This window comes from Phalacrocorax carbo, chromosome 3 (assembly GCF_963921805.1).
Source record: "Phalacrocorax carbo chromosome 3, bPhaCar2.1, whole genome shotgun sequence".
Classification (NCBI taxonomy): domain Eukaryota; kingdom Metazoa; phylum Chordata; class Aves; order Suliformes; family Phalacrocoracidae; genus Phalacrocorax; species Phalacrocorax carbo.
The window spans coordinates 2,223,552-2,239,600 of record NC_087515.1 but is presented as its reverse complement, the minus strand read 5'-3'; the positions used below and the strand labels follow the sequence as shown (position 1 = coordinate 2,239,600).

At 45.8% G+C, this 16,049-nt stretch overlaps 1 protein-coding gene across 5 annotated transcripts in view; it reads left to right on the top strand.

The window, feature by feature from the left end:
- FRMD1 (FERM domain containing 1) overlaps positions 1–16,049 on the top strand; it is a 65,482-nt gene that overhangs the window by 12,055 nt on the left and 37,378 nt on the right. For all 5 annotated transcript variants that reach the window (XM_064445612.1, XM_064445610.1, XM_064445608.1 and 2 more), the window contains 3 exons: positions 3,801–3,891; positions 12,948–13,027; positions 15,154–15,230. In XM_064445612.1, coding sequence (XP_064301682.1) covers positions 3,801–3,891; positions 12,948–13,027; positions 15,154–15,230 — 248 coding nt within the window. The remainder of the gene's footprint in view (positions 1–3,800; positions 3,892–12,947; positions 13,028–15,153; positions 15,231–16,049) is intronic.

Below are 16,049 nucleotides of genomic sequence, written 5' to 3'. Positions count from 1 at the left end.
GAATAGCTGCCTGGGCCAAAACATGAGACTTCAATGCACAGTTGTGTCCTAATTGCACAGAGAGTGAAACATGACCTGTTACAGCTGGGCAAGTCACCAAAACCATCTTTGCATTTGGCTGCTGTCTTTACCACAACACCCCTTCAAAACAACAACAAGAATTAAGATTTTGCAGCTGGAGATATTTTTTTTTTTTAAAAGGAACATCAAGGCAATTTTCTAGTGATGTTGGTAAAACCCAAATTTAATTAGCACAACCACAGATGATACTTTGTGCATTTATTAGAATAATAATGCCACTACTTAAGATTTCCAAAGCCTTTTAACCTCTTCAGTGTGGAATGCAAATACTAAACAAGCTTGCAGCTCAGTGAGGTAGGCAGGAATGGTTATCCTTCCAGCAGAATAAATTCTAGATCCTCTCGGTGATAAGCACAGTGTTTATGTAGGTAATTCCTTCCCCCCCCCCCCCCCCCCCCCCAAATTCCACCCTTCCAGATAAGAGTTTACCTATATATATATGTGTGTGTTTTATGTGGTCACATGTAGATTGAAGCCTGCACTTTAAAATGGTTTTTTTCTTATGCCCTTCACAGATAGTGCTGTTGAAGAGGGAAGAGCAGGAGTGGTTTTAAAGTCTCTTTCCCCCCTAATCCGGTTTTTCTTAGTTAACTTTGGTGTCCACCTTTCTGGATATATAGACAAATTTGAGGGGATAGTGATGAGGAAAATTGTCTTCCTGGGGCCAACCGTGAACATGAGGAGAAGCAGAGCAGTGAGGAGAACTAGTGGGTGCTGCAGCTCACCCCGAGGATGGCGGGGCGAAGTGGGAGGATTCTGCTGGGGAGAAGGAGCGTCAGAGCACGAGCAAAGCAGCCTGTCTTGCTCCAGGCAGCCCCAGTGGGGAGGCGGAGTGTGAGCACCAGGGAGCTTCAGCAGGCTGTGAGGGAGAATGGTGAGACTAAAAATTGTATAGGTTGCACCAAAGATCTTGGAGTGGTATCCAGTTTGTTCAACTTGGTTTATCTGCCAGCATTGTGGCTTATCTCCCTGATAGTTTTGAACCTGTTGATCAGTATCAACTAGTTTTTATGACTAGGTTTCTGAAAATTTTCTGGGGCCATAGCAGCTGAATAAGGGAGAGGGACCTACGTTAGCGGAGGTCCCTCTGCCAACAAGGGGAGCAGGACAGGCAGTCACGCTACCCGTGTGTCGGTAGTTCAGAAGCTGCTACAGCAGATGTTGCTCCTTGCCTAGCTGCTGGAGGAAGGGTGAGAGTGTTCGCAGAAAGTTTTGGAGAGAAGGAAGTCTGGTGAGGTCCTGTGTGATGGTGAGTGGCAAGCGTAGGTACAAAGTCTTTCAGTTGTTCTGTGGGCAGGAGAGATGATGCTTTAAAGCATATGGACCAAGAAAAATAGAGATAGGTAGCAAATACATGTGAATATTTGCACACAGAATGACCCTGGAGTAGCAGTTACCTTCTGTAAACTTGCACTCAATTCACTTGGACTAAATTTCATGTGTAAAGAAGCCCTGAGTCTGACACAGGGCAAAGCTGACTATCAGGGGAGCGAATGATTCATGGCGTGTCTGGGATGAAACTTGGCACAGGAACCATAGGCAAAGGGAGGAAAGGCCAAAGAGAAGCTCACAGATGAAAAATGCAGAGGGTAATGTTGGTTGCTTTGAGGAGAGGGGAAGGCAGGAGGAGGGAACAGCGATTGCAGGTGTAATTGGTATTGCATAGCCTTGAAGGCTGGTAGTAAAACTTGGTAAGGAGAATGGACAAGGTAGTAGCTCATATACCTGCTGTGCAGGAAATTTGGTTAAATCGCTGCTTTAGAGCTGAGTGTCACAAATCATTGAAGTGCTCAGTTCCCTTGAACTAAGTATCTTAAAGCAGTTTTTTTCCCCTTAGGTGTGAAAGCATGCCACTTACAAAATCGATCATGTAGCTTTTACACGGAGCCCTGTGCTGCCAGTGACTCTTGTATGCATATAACCATTCTGGCTATGGGTAGGTCACCTCTTCCTTAGTGAGTCCTTCCCAGGTAGGAGAACATGCTCAGAGCTTGCTTCCTCGAGAAAGAAGGCAAATCTGTGCCCACCTTTCCCTTCCAACCGCGCATTCTTGGTGGCTGAGCAAATACCGTGTTTAGGTGTGAGACTGTAGGGGTGCCATCTCACACGGACACCCATAACAAGACCCAGGTTGGTTTTGGATCTTACCAGAACTGCGCACTACCTCCTCCCCTCCCAAAGCACCTGTACGCACACGCGTGTGTGTATTGGCGTAGCGCGGGTTTCAGAGCTCCCAGTGAAGTGGTAGTGAGTGGCTGGGTAGTGACGCCTTGTCAAGTAGAAGAAAATGAGTACTTAAATGACCTCCAGTTTCCCATTGTCCCTGTCTAGTGACATGATACATCCTGGGGCAGGGAGGGTAGCGCGGCTGGTTTCTGGGGACTGTGGCACACCTGCAATAAAAGGGTTTGAAGAATTACGGTGGCGATTAGTTTGATGGCGGTGATTAGTTTGTAGGAGAGTTCAGTAGTCGACTTCTGCCCCATCATCTTTGCTGCTGTGAAGGTAGCCCTGCACTGTCCCTCCCCAGGAAGGCTGCTCCTGCTGCTGCTAATCTGCGTTTTAAGTGCAGTTACATGTCCAGCAGTGGTGTAATGAAATTCAGGGGTTCTGGCCCATTTTCCAGCTGCAGCTGGTAGCACCCAGGGCTGGGCTGAGCTGAGCTTGTCTGTGTCGGTGGTGTTCTGCTCTCTCCACCTGCTCTTGCTCAAATCTCCTTCCCCTATGCCTTGGAGGCCTGGGGGGTTTTGTTTGTGCCTGTGGCTGGCTGGCTGTGCTCCTGGGGTGGTGTGATGGGGCAGGGGGAAATGAGGCTATAGGTGGGAGGACATTTAGTGGGGGAATTTTCCGATCCTAGTACACATCCAGGTAGCCAGAATCATGCTTTTGCTGGAGTAGCCTGTGCTCTGAGCAGCCCTGCTAGCACAGTGCATTCAGTAGCTGTGCTACGGTGCTCTCCTACCCTGTGCCGTGCTTGCAATTACTACCCAGCTTGTGGTCCCCTGCGGGAGCGTATGGTGGCAGCTCCGCTTCCCCAGCGCTTCCTCAGTGCATGCACAGCGTTAGAGGGGGCAGGGGTACCAGAGAGTCTCGGTGTGGCATGGAAATGGCAAGCGCTTACAGGCCATTGGTGACAGCTTCAGAAGATGATGATGTTAACTGCTGTGTGACCAGGAGTCAGCAGGGGACAGAACAAGCTCTTCTGTGTGGGGTACGAGCAACCTCATCTCACCCATGAGCTATTTCTGCTCAAACCATGCAACCTTGGGTTTGTTGGTGTACTTTTGTTTTTAGTTCTCCTGAATGAAAGTTTTCTCTTTTGTTTTTTTCTCGTAACCTCTCAAAAAAAAAAAAAATCTGCCAAGAGTAGTATTTTCACTTCTGTGATTGCAAACACACTTTCTGTAAGACCACCTGTAAATAGCCTGGTAGGTAACTGCAGCAGCACTCCAAATTCTTATATGAAGATGCCAATAGATGGGAAGCTTTAAATTTATGTCTTGCCGAGCTGAGCCTCTCAGCGCTGTGAAGGAGGGAGAAAAACATGTTCATTATTATTCTGTGATAATAGCAATAATAATACTGAAAACAAAGCTTGTTCTATGGTTTTTTTTTTTTCTTTGCTGTGGTACCCAAAAACGTATTGGCCAATGTGAAGAAGAATTGCTCCATCTAGGTGTGTGAGCCATTTGTAATGTTGGATTGGTTGTTTCTTTCAGGTCAAAGCCACCGGACAGGAGCTCTTTCAGCAAGTTTGTGATTTAGTGAAGATTAAAGAGCCTCACTTCTTTGGCCTCAGCATTGTTAAAAGTAAGCAAACTCAATACACGGAGCAAATGACTTGGCAAACGTCCACAGACCCGCTTGTGTATTTACAGTGTGTGCATATATACACAGCGGCCGTGCCTGCGGGGAATTTGATTGTAATAAGGTCACAAAGTATGTAGATTATGCACAGGCTTCTCGGGAGCTCTTTTGATCTTTGGTATGTGGGCAGACAAATTGGGAGAAGGGGGGTCTTTTGTTCTACCTCTTTGTTCTTATGTTCCACCTCTTTGTGGGGTTTTCTTTCTCTCCTGTAGCCGAGTTGCTAGCCAACATATTTGTCACTGAATTCAAAACTGTCAGTAGTTGAAGAGGAGGTGAATTTTAAAAGGACTTCGGGGCTGAAAGCCTTGCTTATCTTCTGAAGTCACACGCAAAGAATGTGGCACCAGGGGGAGGAAACTCAAATGATTCAAGGGGACTGAATGTATGTGTGTGGGACATTGGGTTTTGAAATATCGCATGGGAAGTACAAAACTTAGTCCGTGCATTGAAGTCGAGTCTGCTTGGTCCTACAGCTTAGCACTGGCCAGGGAACAGTGTAAGATGATGCCTTAAAGGAGCAAACTGATACGAGATATTACATTTCTAGGACGGTGTGCGCATTGGCACACCTCCACAACTCTTAGTAATTAGAAATGGATCTGTTGTCCTCCTTATCCTGCCTCCCCACATCTCCAAAAGCATGGAGATTTTTCTTATTTATTACATTATTTATTATTTATTACAACTCTAGTTACTGTTTCATTGAAATGAGAACAGTCTTTTATGAGTCCTGCTAAATAAAGTTTCTTTTGCCGCCTTATAAGTAGGTGGGATAAAATAGTTTCTTTTAGGTTTACTTGTCTCATTTCCTTCCTGCTCTCATTCTCTAAGAGCTTTTTGGTTTTTTGAGCACAGCGCTATGACCGATGTAAGCTGTTTATCTCCATAAGGTTTGTAGAGTCTCCAAGAGATTCCATCAATGTAACTAAACTGGTAGCTAACAAATATATCTGTGCATTCAAACCAGCAGGGTTGGGCTCTTTTTATGTGAGGAAGACCTGAATGCTCTTAACTTCTTTCACCAATTGACTGTGTCCCTGTGAGTTCCCCCTTCCACCGCCTTCTTATAACGCCAGTTTTTACCTATGCCAGTTGCAGGACATCTTGGCCTAAATTCGAGCTCCTGTCCTCCCCTGTAAGACAGAGCAGTTTCATTCCCATTTCTTGGAATTAGGACCTCTTCTCCTCATGTTTCTTTCACTTTTTTCCCCTTCATATTTATCTTGTTTCATATTTTCTTTACTCTGCTTTTTCCTTCTCTCCCACCTTTTGCGTGGAGCAGTTTCCTTCTCCTGGTCAAGCAGAGGGGCTCTGGCCCCAAAATACCCTATTGAGGCAGATGCCTTTCAGTGGGTTGGAAGTGCACTATAACTGCCCCAACCCAAAGAGCATAATAAAGCTGTGCTGACTAGACCTTAAAGTACCTTGCCCATAGCTTTAAACATAAACAATCTTCTCGCTTCACAAAAGCATTCTTCCTTTTTAGAGAAGCTAATTCTTCACAAAGCTCTTGGGGGGGGGGGGAGGGGAAGTAAAGGAAAAGTTGTGGGAGCCCAGTAGCCTGAATTAACCTCCCTCTCTCCACCCCCCTGGTTTGTTTTCCTGACTATTCCTCCCTCCTGCTTGCTGTAGCTCACTTTGTAAAGCTGCTTAATTGAAGGCTCCTCGTGCGCACCCTGACTCCTCCAGACAGCTGTCTCCCTCCGCCACCCAGGCGGGTGACACGATTTTGGATGAGATTTATTTTTGTTTGTGCCTCCGTTTAAGAAACTCCCGGGGCCGGACAACAGAGAAGTGTCAGCAGTGAGTTTCTCAGCCTGAATGGCCGCAGCCACAGGGAAGGCTGCAGCCCGCTCTCGAGAGAGGGAGCAAACCTGGTCTGTTTGTTATTGCTTCCTCTGGTCCCTACCTTGAGTCTGTGAGAGTCCAATAAGCTGCCGGCTGGAGTCTTGCGCAGTGGGTTTTAAGAGTTTTCTTTATTTTGTTTTTAAAATAGCTCCAGATTTATGACTGTAGTGCTCTAGCAAAGGAATTATTTTGGTTTTCTGTTCCCCAACTTGATTTCCCACCCCCACTACCCCATTTTGGCCAACAGACTGGTGATCATCTCCCTTGCTGCCGGTGGTGAGGTCTTGTTTCTGTTGCAAATGTAGCACTCTCCATCTCAGGCATTTGGAAGTAGCCTTTAAGGCATTGCCTGCTTCTCAGGAGTTTTTGGTTTCACGGCAAGCTATCATCTCAGGAAAGGGAAGCAGCCTGGTCAGGTTGTGGGGAGGCCTGGGTAGGTTTTGCATTGCCCAGAGTTGTCTTGTGGGTGCTTTAGTCAACTGCTTGGGCCGTGGCTGGGCAGCAAGTTGGTGTATGTCCTGCAGCGAAGGGAAGGCGTGGGGCTGGTCTGTGAGGCAAGGGAGGGTTAGATGTCTGAAAAAATGGAGAGGAAACCTCTGCATTTCAGACTAAAGTGTTCTTCTGCATCATGCTTTCACATCTCATGCCGCAGCTCTAAGATGTCTTTTTTTTTTTAAAAGAAACTACTACCCTGTTTTAATAAGGCTATATTTCCTGGTTTCTTAGAGTGTATTTATTTTTGGCAGCGTGATGCTTCCATACGCAAAACAAGGTATTCTAATACACCTGTACCCATTACCTTGCTGCTAATTTGTCAACAAAACCCTGACTGGCAGCAGTGGCAAGAGAATGAAAATTAAGGGATTTCTACAGAACTGTAACCAATCACACTGGGTGGATTATCTGGATTAGGAGCCCGTTTGACCTGCAGACATTGTACAGATAGACTAATGCTCAGCTAGTCTCGTAGTAAGTGTGTGTGTGAGGGGGAGAGGTTGGGCTCCTTAATCGTAAACAGAAGTTTAACCCCGAAGTGTGGCAAAAATGAAAACAGCACCACGAAGTGCTGTGCAAACTGCAAGCCGCGAATGCTATGAGAGCTAAGCTCTAGATCTTGGAGCATGTTTTCCAGCATTCATTGCCTTCAGTTCTGACTGTTAGAGATGCTGAGGGCAAGCTTCAAGATTTAAGATAACAGTAAAGGTGGCAGAATAGAATTTTTCACCCCTTTTGCTCCTGAGCTTTTTTTATTCTCAAGACAAAAACCCATTCAGCCAACTGTATTGGAGGGGAGGGAGAAGGTTGCATCTATAAGAATTTGATCCCTTTGAAAATTAAGTTCAGGAGTGTATGTAGGCACAAAGCTTGGGACATGTTGCTCTTCTAGTTCTGTCACAGGTCATCAAGCAGGCTATACCTTGTGTGCAGCTGCTGCTGAAGTGCATATTTTCTCATTGCAGCTTGCTCAGTGAAAGACCCTGCAACCGTGCCAGGTTCAAGCGGGCTCCATAGGCTTCAGCAGCTGGGTCATATATTGCAGCTCCTCCTGCAGGGTCAGCCTTATCTAGTGCCCTGTGGAAGGTTTCCCTCTTCTTATCAGAAAGAGTACGCAGGGACACAATTCAGTCTTCTAAAGCAAAACTGATTGTCAACAGACGAAGAACAGCCAGGCCTCCTTTGTTGTTATAACCCAGATCCCTGCGATCCTGAATCTTGGGCTTCTCCTTTCTAGGAGCAAACTTTGCTTGACCCAAGCAGATGGAAGCCTTCCACTGGGAAGGAGCAAGCCTGCAGCCCCTACACCCTGCCGCTGTCTTTGTGTCCTCTTCTCAGTTTGTCAGGCTGGCTTTCTAACAAAACCAAATCCCTTTGGAGCTCCCCTGCCTCCAGGATCATCCTTCAGCTTTCACAGCTATGGCTGTTCATCTTGCCAGACCCATGCCTCCCAGCACACGCTTAGCAGGGAGGTTGGTGAACTCTGCCAAGACCACTTTGGCTCCAGTTAACTCTTCTGCATCTGTGTATCCTCCAGCACTGAAGTTCATGGATGGAATATGCTACCATGTTATCTTCATATCATGTGGGTATCTAGTCTAACAAAGGGTCTCTTAAGATAGGTGACAACAGAAGTTCTCCAAAAATACCCTCTGATTTCTACACCCCAGTCCTTCCCCACTATCCCTGCTTCTGCCTCTCCTCCCTTAAATCTGCTTGGGTAGTTGCATCTCCCTTCTGAATTTCTTTTGTATTCTAACTGAAGATACAGCTCTATTATAATGACTTTGATACCTCAAATAACTTAAATGCAACATAAGAAACGTGCAGAAATATGCCACCTAGAGGGAATTGTAGGGGTTCAGGGGTTCAAAAAGTATATAAGACTCCTTGGAAGTACTTGCATGGTCTTCTCCTAAGAAGGCATTTTTTTGCCTGTACCTGTCAGTTGTTTCTCCTTCAGCACCAGTACAACATCCAGCCAAGTGCTCTCCTGCCCAAGAATTGCAAGGGCCTTGTTTGCTTCTGGATGAGCAGTGCTGGAAATGGTTCTGCAGCTGTTGGGGTGCAGAAGAATCCCCCGTGACTCTGCGAGAAGTCCAAAGATCTTTGCCTGGGCATGGCTTGTTGCCAGCTGTGAGGTGCCAACATAAAATTCCTGCAGTACCTATCCATGGTCAGGAATGACTGAGCCTTTATCTCAGCGTTCAGACCTCAACAGTTCTTAACAGCCATATGACCTTGGGCTTCTTGATGTTGCCTCCTTTCGTTCTTCCCTCCATGTACCTTCTGTCCATCCCAGGTAAAGTGACCTCTGCCAGGACCTCCCTTGCTTTATTTCCAGCTTCTGTTGTGGTTCTTCCCTTTTCACCTGGGATTCGTGTACTTTCCACCAGCAAAAGGAGCGTGTAGCCAGCTCTTCTTCAGTAAACAAACAAAAAAATCCACACTAGTATTCAGGGAAGCTAAACGGGTTATGTGAGGTCTACAGCATGTGTTGTGAGGTATTTTTGAGCGCTGTTTTTAAGCTTTAGCTCTCCCCTAACCCCAGCATCCCTCTGTTCGGCTCCTGATCTCTCTCCTGTTACCTCTTAAGGGAAACAGTGGTGTTGCCACGAGGCTTCTTGCAGCATCTGGGAGAAGTTAAGCACTATAGCCAAGGATAACCTTTTTCCCTTCTCTTTAAGGTAGAAAATGCTTGCTGTGTGAAAGTTTGGCTTTACACTAATTCATATTTTATTTGAATCCTGATCTTCTGGACTATCTAAATAGTTAAAATATGCTTGACTCAACCTGAGTAGTTAATGGGACATTCCTGGCTGCCAGTGGGGCCTGAGCTCTGCCTCTTGGTGGGACAGGACTTACCTCTGTGGAATTTCCCAGTGCTCCTAGCCCAAATGGGCTCAGGAGAGCAGGTTATGGGCATTCACCATTGCTTACCTTTTCTGCAGGGAACTTACCTTTCATTAAAAAAATGGAACGGGGAGGCACTGGTTAATACAAAATAATGGCTTTTAGAGTAACAATGACTCAGAACTGATCTGACCCTGTATTACAGCTGTAATTTTCTATTCCCGTTTTGCCTGCAGTGTAAATAATGCCTATTGTAAGTCTACATTGCTCGCTGGAACTGTGTCACTTTTTTCTGACTGGAGACCTGGCCCGCTATTTTTTTTGCAGCAATGAACGTCCTATGTTTGCTTAAACATGTAAATGTGCTAGGTTAATTTTCCAGAGTAGGAGCGCTTGAATGTTTGCATTTCTGGTGACTGCTTAATTTGAAGTGAGATTTTTACAGCATAAACTTTCCATTTAATTTGAGGGCTCTTAAAAGCTGAAATTGGAAGAAATGTGTAAATTGTGTTACTGCAGACTAGCTGGCTGTCCAGATGTGTTTCTTGGGATTGGAGGGCACTGGTATGTTCTCCCAGGTCTGGTATCTGTTCCCACATACTTGAGGGAACCTTTTTAAGAGAAGCTGATATATTTTTTTAAGCTCACTGAGATGAGATTCATGAACACAATGTCAGCACCTGCAGGTGGGTGGGTGCGTATTTGCATGTGTGCTTCTAAGCCAGCTTCTTAGTACCTTTCAGTTGTTGTCCTTGAGCTGAGGCCAGTGAAGCAATGACAGTTTGTACCTGCTGAGTCTCCATCCCTGTTTAGATCCACAAATTAGACATGTTCTTTCCTGGAAAGGCAGCCATCTGTGCATTTCTATACTGTCCTTTACAGCACTGCTCTGAGGTGCTGCAGTTTGGTGCCTTCATCTCTGGTAGAGATGCTTGTTTTCAAACCAGGGACAGTTTTAGCATCTGGCAAAAGATCTCTAAGTTTCACCACTAATCCACTTTAAGGAGAAAACCCCCCACAACTCATGTAGGGCTGTGGAAGGAAATACCTCTTTGTTTTTTGTAGATGGAGGCTTACACTGCAGGTTGACATTCCAGCAATATTAACTTCATTAAGGCAGGAATGCAGCACTGCATTCCTGCACGGGAGGGAGGATGGGGAGGATGATGGGCTGGGGAGGAGTGGGACTCCCAGGGAGAGCTGATAGATACATCAGGGTGTCCTCCTCCTTCAGCCTCACTTATTCTTGGGGTTTATGTGTACCTCTCAGTAGGCATGATAATGACCTGAAGTCCTCAGGCTTGGCATCTGGACCCTCCCAGAGTCATCTCTCTAACATAATTAACATGACAGAGGTAAATAGGGGGTGTGGGTAACTATGTGTGGGTTACCGTGGTGGAACTGCTTTTTCATCCTTTTTCCCCTTTTTGTCCCACTATCCACGTGCAATGGGATGGCTCAGGATTTATCGCCACACTTGCTGTTGCCATCTTTCCCTTGTGTCTGGGGAGTAGTTCACACATTTCCTTAAATGCCTCTGGGCACAGGATCATTCCTGAGTGAGAAGGAAAAGATGACCCCGCAGCTTGTTACAGCCCTGCAGGTTCCCTATCCTATTTACAAGGGGGCAGCTAAACGCAGTGGTGCTGGGAGAACCGATACAGGCTTTACCCTGTACCCTTTACACCGCTGTGCCATCAGGAGCAGCCCCAGTCCCGCCGCGGGAGTCCATAGCAGAGCGAGCGCCCTGCCCCCGGGCTGCTGAAGCCCAGGGAGGGACTGGGTGCCGTGCTTGTGTTATCCCATTCCTGTCACTTGCTGTGCAGTCGCTTCCTAAATGAGCTCTTACTTACTTTAAGAAAAGCTTTACAGAGAGACCCTTATCCACTTGGCAGCTGACAAGGGACAGAGACAAGTCCAAGAGATGGACCAAGCCTAGGACTAGGACTTCTACAAACCTTTTCAAGGCAGTGTTATCTGCTCTTAATGGATTTGGAGAAGCAAGGGTTGGGGCCAGCGTAGCCCCGCAGCTGCCCTATCTTACAAGCATAAGTGAAGAGGCAGGTACAAGATGCAGTCTCTGTGAAGCTAAAACCTCTTCCTCTCCTTGTCAACATAGCAAAACAACTTCTAGATGCCTTTGTGTGCTACAGCACTTAAATTTCCACCACTAAAATTTTCAGGGTTTCTGTACAGCGCTTTCAACAATGCTGTTAAATACTCTCGTATACGTATGTCACAATGTCAAGCAACCTGGTGAGCAGAAGTGTAATTATATTAAAATTACAGCTGCAATCAGTACAATGCCAGAAAGACCACAGAGATGGAAACAGGATTCTTTTGTGATTGTTCTCTTTATTTGTGTCCACTGCTACTGGTGTTTTATGCAAGGCTTCCTGCTAGTGTGGTGTGTGGACCAATTCTGGCTAGCACCAGGTGTGGTTCCTCTCGCTTGAGGCCCGAGCTGAAGGAGTTGGCAATAGGGGGTTGGTTTGCTCGCTTATTTTTTAAAAAAACTTGCAAAGGAAATATTTGCTGGATCTGCCCCTGTAAGGAACTGGAATGCTTTGGGAGGATGGCTGCGAGGCAGCTCAGAGCCCCCTCGAACGCCTCCTGTAACGCTGGCCTCTGCCATTCCTCCATCTGCTGTACAGACATGCGTGCAGGCTCTCGTTTGGCTGTAAATCTCCATTAGAAAAAAATTACCTCTCTTCTCCCGTTCCTTTTTTGTTTGACATCAGAAAGCAAAATCCAAAGCTTTTGGAAGTCTGGGCTGGCCTTCAGGAGCAGAAAGTGGTGTTGTGAAGGGTTCTTTTTTTTTTCTTTTTTCCCTTTTTTTTCCCTGCTCCTATCATGTCTAAGGAACAAGCTCTTCAACCTGCCACTTATGTCACCTGTTAAAACACTTTCCTGGGCAAGATCAAAGAGTAGAGGGACTGGTCAGGTGAATGTGCTCAGCTGGCACTGCTGCAGAAGCCTGAAACACCCGTCACATCTTTTTTAAGACACTTGAGAAGACTCAGGGAAAAAATCTTTCACTGGCTGAGTTGTTTGGATTTGATAATTGGAAAGCAGTGTTACAAAACACTGGCTTTGAAAGCACCACAAAGCTCTTTCAAGAGGATGTGCTGTTCAGGCCGTCTCTTGTTCACCCTCACCTTGGTGGAGACCAAGTCCTGGTCTTTTGAGGCAGGCCAGGTTTCCCTTCCCTTCATTCATCTTTTTGCTCCATAAGAGAAGTTGGGTGTGAGCAAGACATGCCAGACCTTCTGAGGAGGGCATTTGGGTTTGGTCCTCCTCCTTTTCACCATTCCAGAGGATGCCCTTTGTATGTGGAGGATGAAATCTGTCAAATACCTGACTGTCCACTTGCTTATGCCGTTGGACCATGTTGCTACATGATGGCAGAGTGGAAGTTTGGGTAGGGCTTGCTTAATAGCAATAAAAAGACCTGAATCCACTAAACTGACAGTACAGTCGGCTTGATAAGATGATATTTCCCTTCTGTAAGTGGCTTCTGGCTTATAAAGTAAGAATTCTCCATTTCTGGCTAAGGTGTTTGGGAAACTTTAGCTCAGCATCTCTTCAATCAAGGTGTAGCTGACCTTCCTTCCATACTGCCTGGAGTAGCACACGTGCTTAAGAGACTTGGTGCCCTCTCTTTTCCCTGCCCTGCCTATTCCCTGGTCAGCTTTGTTTTAGTGTATTGCTTGGAAACAACTTGTATAGTCATCCGAGTATTTCATTAATCAGAATTTGTAATTCTTTAATGTTAAATGCTTTTTCCTCTTGTCTTTCAGATAATGAATATGTTTTTATAGACCTGGAGCAGAAGCTTAGCAAATACTTTTCAAAGGAATGGAAGAAAGAGACCACCAAAGTAAGACAGCTGTTTGATTTTGGAGTCCACAGCTTTGATACAAAGTGAAATGAAAGCTCTTTAAACTAAGGTTTCTAAAGCAGTTCTTGAAGATGGTCTGCAGAATGCTGTTCAGGAGCAAGATGCAGTGACTCGTGCACAGCTGTACAGTTAATTAAAAGAGCTAAAACAGCCCCTTACACAACTAAAACAGCCCCTTACTATTGCCTGAGCAATAGTATCCACATGGTTGCTGCTTAGCTGCTACAGGAGCAGAGAAGATCGGTTGGCCAGTCTTCCTTTTGAACTTAGCCAAGCCTGTGGAGAGTCTGGAGACCTCATTGTTACCCTTAAGCAGAACAGCATAAAATGACCTTTTGTGACTTGAACCTGACACGAGGGAGAGGGCTGGAGCTGTGGCCCTTCCAGAGTACATGCAAAAGGACAGTGGAGTGAGAGGGAAGATACTTTGTTCTAGAAGAATCTTAGTTCTTTAAGGCTAGCCAGCCCTGTCAAGGGAAAAAGGGAAAAGCTATGTGGAATAAAGACAAGCTTATGTAATTGTTTAGTGCTGGTCATTCAGACATGATAATGCCTGTTTGTGTGTGTCATTATTAGAGGAGCCGCAGTCTAGAACGAAGTGCAATTACACTCAGATATCTTAATTAGCTCATTATGACTTTTTCCACCTTCCTTAAGGGTTTTGTTTTGCAGAGTAGGCACGCTTGCCATTTCTGCTGCTTAGAGAAGTTGGCAGGTGACTAGTGAGGTTTGGGAATCTCTCTTATCCCATACTGCTTCTCCCAAACAAGTGAGGGTTACTTCAAAGACAGTTGCCAGTCGCACGGAGGGCCGTCTGTCCAGCCAGCGAGGGTTTCCCCGAGGCAGGTGTTCCTGGTCACCTCGGGATGGGGTATGCTTTGTGGTTGCTTTGAGGCTGGATTCTTGCAACACTTTTTAAGTCAGGATAAGTGTCGAACCTCTGGAGTGAGGTGATCGTAAAAGGGTGAATGAGCTGCCATGGGCAGTACTGAAGTCTGAGAGGAGTTAGGCTATTGGACTGGCTTAGCAGGCAGGGATTTAATTCCTGTGAAGAGGTCTCACGTGAAAAGCCCAGTCCAGCCGATAAAATAGGGTGACTGTGAACATGTTATAGAAATAAAATGTAAATATTTGCCTGATGGTCAAGAAGCTGCTGTCTGCATCAGATGGGCACGGCATGCTGTGTAACTTGTCACAGGGAGATGGGTCAGAGCAGCAAAGCCTTGGAACTGCCTGTGTGAGCAAAGTTACCTGTATGAACATTAAAGAAAGTGGCAAAGTAGACGGACAAGACAATGAGCTAGTAAAATAAGACGTTCCTTTTTTTCCCCCCTTCCTTTTTTTTTTGTTGTTTTCTCCTGTTTAAACAAGCTTGTAAGTCTAAAAGATACGCTGCAGTTAAAACAACAACAGAATCCTTGCTGGCTTTCTTCTAACAGACATCTTCAGCATGAAGCAGACATCAATGTCTCCTTCTGGTCTGTGGCTGCAGGAAGGTGTGAATAACTAAACATTAGCCCTGCCAAACAAAAGGCGAAGAGTTAATACCACGCTGGTGCACCTCAGCCTGGGGCAGTAAATGGTGAAGGCAGCAGCGCGTGTGTCCCCGCTGAGTGATGTGGTGCAGCGCAGAGAGCTGCATACTCCTAGGTGTGCCCTGGAAACGCCGCCGCCGTGCCAGCGTGGCATGCTGCCCTGCCGCCTTGCCCAGTGCTTGAGGCAGGCTGTGTTAAACTTGCCGTGTTCAGCACTAATGCGTCTGTGGTGCTGCCAGGTGCTGAGCTAGGAAACTCTGGGCCAGGCTGGGCATCCCCGGGCTACGCTGGGACTCTAATACCTGCTCATCCCCCCCATCCAGAATCTTCCACCCTCCCTAGGATGTTTTGCTGTTCAACCTGTCGGAATGTTGTATGGTGCCTCGTTGATGTGAGCCTCCAAGACAGTCAGATCCATGTCCCCCCCTAAAAAATACTTGCTGAGAGCTAAGAGTAGACAATGAAAAGCAGTATGGGGAGCGAGCCTGGGAGAAGAGAACGCTACCAGACAGGGTAACAGGAATTTTTGATGCTGAACATTATTTAACTTGTCTTCTGCCTCTGCTCTAGGGAACAGAGAAATTCAGCCCTCCATTTGTTGCATTCTTTAGAGTACAATACTACGTAGAAAATGGAAGAGTAATAAGGTAAGTTCCCTTCTGTGGTAGTTAATGTGTTTTGAATTATTCACTGTGCTCTTAAAAGGCAAGAAAAATAATGTTTATTTAAGCTCATCTCTGTGAGTTCACAGAAATAAGCTTAAAAATCCACTTGGATTTTTTAAAAAAAAAACAAACCTTCAGACTTCCTCGCCCAGCCGTGAATGTTTTCCCCCTGAATCATACTCCTTATCCCTAGGAAAATTGTGACTGCTTTTCCATCTGTGTTCAGAGAGCAGGTTGAATGACGACAGTATCAAAATATGTTTAACGCTCTTTTGCTTGCATCTTTTGGTTGTATGAAAAGCATCAGATGAATATACCAAAAATAGCTATTTATGCTCCAGAGCACAAGCTAGTAATAACTTTGGATCTGGTTTTTGTATCTGAGCAGTGCTCTGTGCAGTCTGCTCCTGGAAACGGACTTTTGTAAATGGACAAAAGAAATTACTTCATAAGTTAGAGAGTTTTGCATTTGTAGTCCTTTCACATGGAATATGAGCTGCACTCAAAACACCACCACCCTCACCCACAGTACAGAACAAAAGATGAGGTAGTTAAAAATGAACAACTGACAGAGTTAATTTGCATCAGCACTTCTGGTGTGGCTGTGACCCTGGGCAGGCCAAGAACTGGGATCATTTGGGTGGATTTAAAATCTTTACCAAATTTTTGGCATTTGTTCTCGCCTTGAACAAAGCTTGGTGGTTTTTTTGTTTTTCTCTCTCCATAGGCTTTCATTTTGGCTACAGGGGAGTGTTTCTTCTGGAGTCTGTCTGGCTGTTAAGTGTGTTGTGTTTAGTTTTG